The sequence below is a fragment of the Lampetra planeri genome, chromosome 29 (assembly GCF_965212315.1).
Source record: "Lampetra planeri chromosome 29, kcLamPlan1.2.h2, whole genome shotgun sequence".
Taxonomy (NCBI): domain Eukaryota; kingdom Metazoa; phylum Chordata; class Hyperoartia; order Petromyzontiformes; family Petromyzontidae; genus Lampetra; species Lampetra planeri.
In genome coordinates this window covers 9,822,944-9,831,352 of record NC_136135.1, presented here as the reverse complement: position 1 = coordinate 9,831,352, position 8,409 = coordinate 9,822,944, and the positions used below count along the sequence as shown (strand labels likewise).

Sequence of the window (8,409 nt, the reverse complement as noted above, 5' to 3'; positions counted from 1 at the left end):
ACTAAGAGTTTGTTTCCTTGCAGTCACGAAAGCTTCAAATCTAGAATGCATTCAGATAGGCATCAGTGTGCGTTTGCTTTCTGTAAACGCTGTGTGTTATTTTACCATTTAGGCCATGCCCAAGTAAAATATCTAGGAACGGGTGTGTGTTATTCACCTCCATTTCCATGGTGAACTGAATGGTCGGGTTTTGTGCATTGAGATGATTTAGAAAATCGTTAAGTGTATCTTTGCCATGTGGCCAGACAACCAAAGTGTCATCCACATTTCTAAACCAAAAGGATGGTTTTAATGTGCTCGAGGCAAGTGCTCTGGTTTCAAAGTTTTCCATGTACAAATTTGCTATAGCAGGAGATAAAAAATATGAAAGGAGAGCCCATTGCTGCTCCCTCCCTTTGTTTAAAGAATTCGCCTCTCCATAAGAAGTAAGTGTTATTTAAACAATGGTCAGCGAGTTTCGGAATTTTTTTTGGTAAACTTGTATTCTTTACCAGTGTATCAAGTAATTTAAGCGACTCGCTCACTGGAACCTTAGTGAATAGCGAAATCACATCAAAATTCACCAAAATATCATTAGATTTAAGTTTAATATCTTTGATCATATTCACAAGATGTTCTGAATTTCTTTTGAATGATGATGTCCTACCGATGTAGGGCTGTATTTGTTTAGTTACATATTTTGCTAATTTATATGTGGCAGAGCCAATTGTACTGACTATGGGTCGTAAAGGGATGCCGATTTTACGGTTCTTTGGTAGCCCATACAGTCTAGGTGGTTTTGAAGCCCTTGGCTTAATTAGGAGTTACTCATTTTTTGGGATTAATGAATTTGCAATGATTGCAGTAGTCTTACGTTCCAAAGTATTAGTTGGATCTCGTTTAATTTTAATGTAGGTACTTTCCTCTAATGAATCTTTAATTTTATTATCATAATCGGCTCGTGACATCACTACAGTAGTGCGGCCCTTATCAGCTGTTAGGATTTGAATATCTTTATTTAGACGAAACTCTCTTAAGGCGTTTGCCTCGTTCGAGCTAATATTTACTTTTGGTACTTTACTATTCTCAATTATTTTGGCAACCTCGTGTCTAGTCATCTCTGCCTCATTTTGTGGATGGAGTCTTACTGCTGATTCTACCTCAGCAATTATCTCATCCACTGGAATTGTGCGTGGGGTAACGGCAAAGTTAAGGCCTTTAGAAAGGACAGAAATCATGTCAGTGGTTAAATCAGTGTTAGTCAAGTTCATTACGGTTTTGTTTTTAAATTGTTCGTTTTAAATAGGGATTTGTTTATTGTAAAGTCTAGAAAATTTGTTAATTTGGTTAGCATTTGTTAGATTAAACACATTATCAGCCGATTGGTGTGTTATAGTATCGATTAAATTCCAATCATATATGGACACGCTATTGCTTATATTTAAATGTAAATGCTTTAGCGTTTCAGAATTGTTGGATAATTCACTCCTATTGTGTTGTATTCTCTCTATTAATAATAATTCGCTAACTTTGTGTAGTATTTTGTTAGCTTTAGAAGACTTTATGTGATGTGTTATTTTAACTGCGTTTGGCATTACCTTCGAATCTCTGCACCTTTTGAGGAACGCCAATGAAGATATCAATTTCATCCGCTTAATGCCAATGAGGCGAATTCTTTAAACAAAGGGAGGGAGCAGTAATGGGCTCTCCTTTATCTCCTGCTATAGCAAATTTGTACATGGAAAACTTTGAAACCAGAGCACTTGCCTCTAGCACATTAAAACCATCCTTTTGGTTTAGATATGTGGATGACACTTTGGTTGTCTGGCCACATGGCAAAGATACACTTAACGATTTTCTAAATCATCTCAATGCACACAACCCGGCTATTCAGTTCACCATGGAAATGGAGGTGAATAACACACTCCCGTTCCTAGATATTATACTTGGGCATGGCCTAAATGGTAAAATAACACACAGCGTTTACAGAAAGCAAATGCACACTGATGCCTATCTGAATGCAGATTCACATCATCACCCAGCTCAGAAATCCTCTCTGATCAAGACGCTCATACATCGGGCTAAAACAGTGTCAGATGGTGAAAGTCTAGTGAGAGAGATTAAACATGTTAAAGAAGCACTAATACAGAATGGCTACAATAATGCTCAAATTAACAGAGCACTAAATGCCAAATCACGATCGCAAAGCAACACTGCTGAAAGCGATCAGATTATCAAAACAATAAAAATACCATTTATCTCAGGAGTAACTGACAAAGTAGCCCGTGTTTTGCATGAGCAAAACATTACAGTAAGATTTGGTACAGTACACAAAATTCAACAACTAGTAACGTGCACTAAAGACGAATTACCTAATTTATCAACAGAAGGTGTATATCGGATTAATTGTGTATGTGGCAGATGCTATATTGGACAGACAGGGCGTAACGTTAGTGTAAGACTAAAAGAACACCAGAGAAATATTAAACTATCGCAAACACAACTCTCGGCAGTGGCAGAACATGCATGCCAACAGGGACACTCAATTGATTTTGACAACGTTGAAGTATTGTGTAAAACTAGTTATTACTGGCAAAGACTAATTAGAGAATCCATTGAAATTGAGAGAAAAAGAAATAACTTTAATCGCTCAGACAGCTACAGGCTTAGTGCGGCCTGGAAGAGTATTATTAAATAAGATACATTACAATTCCTTATAAGGAAAACAAACACTAACTGATTACTAATGTAGCATAATCACAATAAAACACATGCCAAATGATTACTAATCTATAACTCGCATCGTAACAATAGCTTGATTACTAATCTAGTATCTAATTACAATAAACCCCCTTCAAATCTTTACACCTGACGAATTAATGAGTTAATGATGACGTCACCCTGCTGCTGCTCTATATAAGAACGGGAGACACAGCAGAGCCTCACCATTCTGGCGAATTGCCCGATGAGGACCACGGCTGCGGCTGGTTTGTATCTACTGTGTCTCTGCTGGTGTCGTGTCTAGTCTCGGCTCCCTGGCTGCCTGGCCAGTGGCAGCCTCGCAGGCCCGCGGGGCCATGGCGACCAAGCGATCCGGGGTGGTGAGCCAAGAGGCGGAGGATGGTGCGATGAGACGGCCTGGAGGAGGGAGACCCGCAGAGGAGAGGGACGAGGCGCGAGCGTCGACCTCGAGGCGAGCGGAGGAGGACGCCTGGTGGCAGCGGGCGAGGAAGGGAGAGGAGCCGACGAGGAGTGGGATGGTGTCGGCCAGCCCAGGAGAGGAGGCGGAGGAAGCACCGAGCTCGGCGGGCCTGCAGGCGCAAGGTGCCCAAAGCGACGCTGTCCAGGCAAGTCCTGGACCTGTGGGGGCAGGGCGGCCCCAGGAGCGCGCAGGGCGGTGGCGCGGAGGTTCGGCAGGGAACTTCACCCCGCTACACGCTAAGAGGCATAACTGCGTGCGGGTGTCCTTTAAGGAGGACGTGCCAGAGGAGGTCACGATCGACAGACCGAGGTTCGTGCGGTCAGTGATGGTCGAAACTCTGAAGGTGGATCCGGCAGATCTGTTTTGCTTGATAGCCTTGCCAGGTGGCAGGGCTTTTGACGTGAGCTTTAAGACAAGCAACTTACTGCAGCGTTTTATGACTTTGTTCGAGGAGAAGGCGGGGGAACGGCCACTGTCACTGCTGAAGCTCCAACTGCTCTCTGAGCTCGATACAAAAGTGGTCACCATATTTTTGTACAACGAAGTTCTGCCAGACCACGACGTCGAGGTGTGGCTGAGGCAGCACTGCCTGGTGCTTTCGGACAGTAAGCGGGTCCAAGACTCTTTAGGGATCTGGACGGGCGCCAGGCAATGGCGAGTGAGGTTGGGAACGGCAGAAGGGGCTCTGCAACACATCCCGAGCGCCCTGAACATTGGTGGCAATAGGGGCTACGTGGTGTATGCGGGGCAGCCGAAGCTCTGCAGGCGATGTGGGGGGAGTGGCCATCTGGCTGCAGCGTGCGAGGCACGGATATGTTACCGATGCAAGGCACGAGACCACGTTGTGGCAGAATGCTGCGCCCCGGCATTGTGCAACCTATGTGGGAATAAAGACCACCTGTACAGGGACTGCCCGCTGTCATACGCAAATAAGGTCCGCGCACATAGGAGCAGGGTGTCGGATGGAGAAGGGGAGGTGGCTGAGGACGGGCTGAAACCAACGCAGCCCGGCGGGAAGATGGAGGACGGGGGTGGAGAGGTGGGCAGGCAGGGTACGCCACTGCAGGACGAGAGGGAGGAGGGGGAGATGACATCGGAGGAAGACGCGGATCCCACGGGGCGGCAGGTGGAGCACCCTGGGGACAAGGACGAGGAGCCCGTGGGGAAACCCCCCGACCCAGCGGTGGTTGACTGGGCGGAGGCGGTGGAGGCGGGGGAAGACGGAGAGGAGCAGCAGAGGGAGAGCACCAGGAGGGAGAAATTCAAGAGGGTGGTGAAAAGGAAGCAGAAAGCGCCGCGTGGCCCAGCGAGGTCGACCCGCAAACGGGACCTGGAGGCAACAGACTCCTCGATAGACGCGAGGTCGTCGGAAGATGGTGCTGTGGCGGCTAAGACCAACCAGGGAAGAGGGCTGCCCAAGGAGCCTAGGAGAGGGGAACAATTGCAGGGATTGGCTGACACAAACCTGTATGAACTATTGGACGATGGGTCTGGGTAGGGAGAGACAATGCTGGGTATGGACCTTACCGTAGCATCAGTAAACGTGAGGGGAATGTGGGGCAGGGCTAGGAGGGGGGCCATTCTACATTATCTACGGTCCCTGAAAAAGGACGTTTACTTTTTACAGGAGTGCCACTTGCCATACTCCCTTGGTCGAGAGGATCTGGCTAGGGACTGGGAGGGACACTGCTTCTGGTCCGGAAGCAATGTTAATAGGTGCTCAGGAGTGGTTATCCTCCTAGGTAGAAAGAACATAGAGGTGCAGGAGGCCCGAGAAGTGGTCCCGGGACGACTCCACTATGTCGATGTTGCATATGGTGGGGCGGCGGTCCGGCTGATCAATGTGTACGCCCCCACAGGCTCTCCGGAACGTGTGGAGTTGCTAGAGAACGTGGCAGCCTTGCTGCTAACACGAAGACACATCGTCATGGGGGGTGATTTTAATTGCCCTCTAACCCTGGCGGACACGCGGCCAGTCGCCGGATGTCGAAAGTTGGACCCCTCCTCTAGGAGGCTGGGGGCTTTGGTTGGAGATTTTGATTTGATTGACGCTTACCGGTCGTTACACCCAAAGCGACCAGGGTTCACGTGGTCGAGTTGTTTGGGAACCGCACACTCGAGGATTGATTTCCTCTTTGTCTCTGCCAAGGTTAAAGTGGAGAGAGTGGAAAACGAACCTTTCTCTTTTTCTGACCATAAGATGATAGCGGGGGGGCTCAGAATCCCAGATGGGCTGAGGTTGGGAAGGGGAATCTGGCGCATGAACTCGGGACTGCTGGAGGACAAAAAGGTGGTGGAGGAATTTGTCAGGCAGTACGAGGAATGGAGGAGCCTGCGGTGCTGCTTTGGCACGATAGCTGAATGGTGGGGAATGGTGAAGGGGCGAATTAAGTCCTTTTTCCAGTCCCAGAGTAGAAGGAGGAGCGTAGGGGTTGTGTTGCGGGGATTGAATGAGAGATTGGAGGGAGCATATAAACTGATGGAACTGGGATTCCCCGTCATGGGAGAAATAAAGCAACTAAAAGATAGGATCTCTGCGGTGTGGGAGAAGCAGGCCGCGCAACTTGCATTCAGGGCTCGGGTGAAGGCGGTCGAGGAGGGTGAGCGTTGCACGCTTTTTTTCTTTAAGAAGTGCAGGAAAGCGGACAACACAATCCGAGAATTGGTTTGTCCCAGGTTAGGTAGACTCAAGAACACAGAGGGGATAACGGAGGCCGCCAGGGGTTACTACAAGGAATTGTACAGGAGCAGGCCGTCAGATGAGGGGGCGCGGAGCACACTGCTAGGGGGGGTAGATAGGGTTATTGAGGCTCCAGAGGAGATAAACAAGCATATCCAGAGGGCAGAATTGGATGAGGTGGTGGGGGGATTACGTCGGCACAGTGCACCAGGTTTAGATGGGATACCGGCTGAATTCTATGTTACGTTTTGGAGTACCCTCAGGGACGACATGTGGCAGATGTATAAGGAAATTACAGAGGAAGGCCCTGTGCCAGATTCAATGACAAGAGGGGTCATAACCCTTATATACAAGGGGAAGGGGGAGTGCAGCGACCTCGGGAGCTGGCGCCCGATCACCCTGCTGAACACCGATAATAAAATCCTGGCCAAAGTTATCGCAGCGCGTCTGGGGAAGGTGGTGGGGGAGGTGGTGGGGTCGGACCAGAAGTGTGCGGTTCCGGGCAGGCGGATATCCGATAACCTCGTTCTGTTGAGGGAGGTGGTGGAAACCACTGTGGAGAGGGGTAATTCATTGGGTCTACTCAGTTTGGATCAGGAGAAGGCATTTGATAGCATCTCGCACGATTATTTGTTTGCGGTTTTGAGGCAAATGGGGGTGGGGAAACAGCTTATAGACTGGATAGGGAAGCTATATCATGAGCTCACAGGTAGCCTGCTAATAAATGGAGTCCTCTCGGAAGGGTTTCCAATTGGGTCCGGTGTGCGGCAGGGGTGCCCGATGTCGCCAGTGTTATTCATAATGTGCATGGAGCCTTTTTCCCAGGCTGTCAGGGGATGTCGGCTGATTAGAGGGGTGAGCATGCCAGGGTGTGCGGAACCAGCAAAAATTGCAACGTATATGGACGATGTTGTCATTTTCTGTGGGAATGTTGCTTCAGTATGGGAGGCCCTAAGACTTGCGGATAGATTATTATTGGCCTCAGGATTAAAGGTGAATGTAAGCAAAAGTGAGCTGCTGATATTCGGTGACCCCAGGTTATTTGAGGGCCGCCCGCCAGGTATAACAGTCCAGGGTGAGGGGATCAAAATCTTAGGAGTCACGTTCTATAGGGAGGACTCGGCGACTAAGAATTGGCGGGGAAAAGAGTGCATGGTGAGAGGCAGGCTGGCTGGTTGGGCAGACAGGCGCCTTTCAATGGAAGGTAGAATGTTGGTTTTGAGGGTGGAAATCCTCCCGGTACTTATCTACCTGGCCTACGTGTTCCCGCCAGGGGCGCAAATGGCAAAAAGGTTGGAGCGCCTGTTTTTCAAGTTCATCTGGGGGGGAGGGATGGACCGAGTGAAGAGAGAAACAATGTACAAACGTGCTGAGAACGGTGGGAGGGGGGCCCCGAATGTCGTGTGCATCCTTAACACGATTTTTGTCTGTAATACGCTGCGACTATATTTCTCCAATGGGCTCCAGGTGAAAGCCTCATATTATGTTCGGTATAGACTGGTGTGGCTCCTGAGATGGCTAAGCATGGCGTCGTTGCCGCGCAGCACCCCCCTGGCTTGGCCTCAGGGGTGGTTGTGCACCGCGGTAAATGAATACATCACGAAGTACGAGCCGGACCGGACGCGGGGGTCGTGGGTTCCCAGGGAAGTCCTGGCGGAAATGTCGAAAAAGGAGGTCTGCACAGAGGTGCCAGGTGCTCGGGGTACCCGGGCACGACAAATTTGGGAAAACGTAGCATCGGCAGCCCTGACGAAAAGGCAGCGAGACTTATCCTGGCTGGCCGCATGGGACAGGCTGGAGTGCAGACTATTTATGTGCTCCCGCAGATTGGCCCGCTCACCTGATTGCCCGAGAGGCTGCGGCCTGGGAGAGAGCGCTGCTCATTCCCTCGTACAGTGCCCATTTGCCCAGGAGGTGTGGGAGTTAAGCCGACCCCTGCTGTCCCATTTTTGCCCCTTAAAGGCCACAGCGCCTAACATGATTTGGGGGATGTTCAGGCAGAGAGCGGGTGGGGTATGGGCTCAGGCATGGGCCGTCATAGGTGCCGTAAAAGAGGCCCTGTGGACGGCGCGCCAGAAACTGATTAAGGGCGCCTATATGTCGCCTCCCGAGGTGTGCCGACTGGCCAGGGGGCTGTTGGAGAGGGTGGTGGAGGTGGAGCGGGCGACAACGGGCGGAGCAGCCACGGGCGCGAAGTGGCGGTGGCCGCTGCCCAAGTGCGGGATGGGCTGAATTCGAAACGACCCCCCCCCCCCCCTTTCGAGAATGAGTGGATGAACGTACACCCCCCCTTTTTTTGCGACGGTGAATTTTTGGTTTTTTTCTGAGTGAAGGGTGTGAAAGAGGGGAACTTGATCGCGGCGTAGCTCGGTGTGTCGGCAGTGAAGGGGATCCCCTGTTCCCGTTACGTTTATGTGGTTTTTCCGGTCCTTTTGGCTGTACAAAGCAGAGACCTGCTCCTGCTTGAAAGGAAATAAAAACCTTAAATCGCAATTACCAGCGAAACGTTCGTACTCAAATTGTAAATTGTTGTGGTTTCACGCTTCAA

At 49.9% G+C, this 8,409-nt stretch overlaps 1 protein-coding gene across 1 annotated transcript; it reads left to right on the top strand.

Moving 5' to 3' along the window:
- Nucleotides 1-373: 373 nt before the first annotated feature.
- On the top strand, nucleotides 374-8,093 carry LOC144728505 (uncharacterized). Its single transcript, XM_078607994.1, has 5 exons — nucleotides 374-425; nucleotides 3,005-3,786; nucleotides 4,075-4,220; nucleotides 4,308-4,385; nucleotides 7,938-8,093. The coding sequence occupies exons 2-5, from the start codon at nucleotides 3,057-3,059 to the stop codon at nucleotides 8,091-8,093; spliced, it is 1,110 nt and encodes a 369-aa protein (XP_078464120.1). The 5' UTR covers nucleotides 374-425; nucleotides 3,005-3,056.
- The last annotated feature ends 316 nt before the right edge of the window (nucleotides 8,094-8,409 follow it).

Excerpts from the sequence above, each read along its gene's own strand:
- LOC144728505 (XM_078607994.1), top strand. The coding sequence starts at position 3,057 with ATGGCGACCAAGCGATCCGGGGTGGTGAGCCAAGAGGCGGAGGATGGT. Across the intron at positions 3,787-4,074 it reads CTGCCTGGTGCTTTCGGACA|ACCACCTGTACAGGGACTGC; the intron begins GTAAGCGGGTCC and ends GTGGGAATAAAG. Across the intron at positions 4,386-7,937 it reads TGGTTGACTGGGCGGAGGCG|AAACTGATTAAGGGCGCCTA; the intron begins GTGGAGGCGGGG and ends ACGGCGCGCCAG.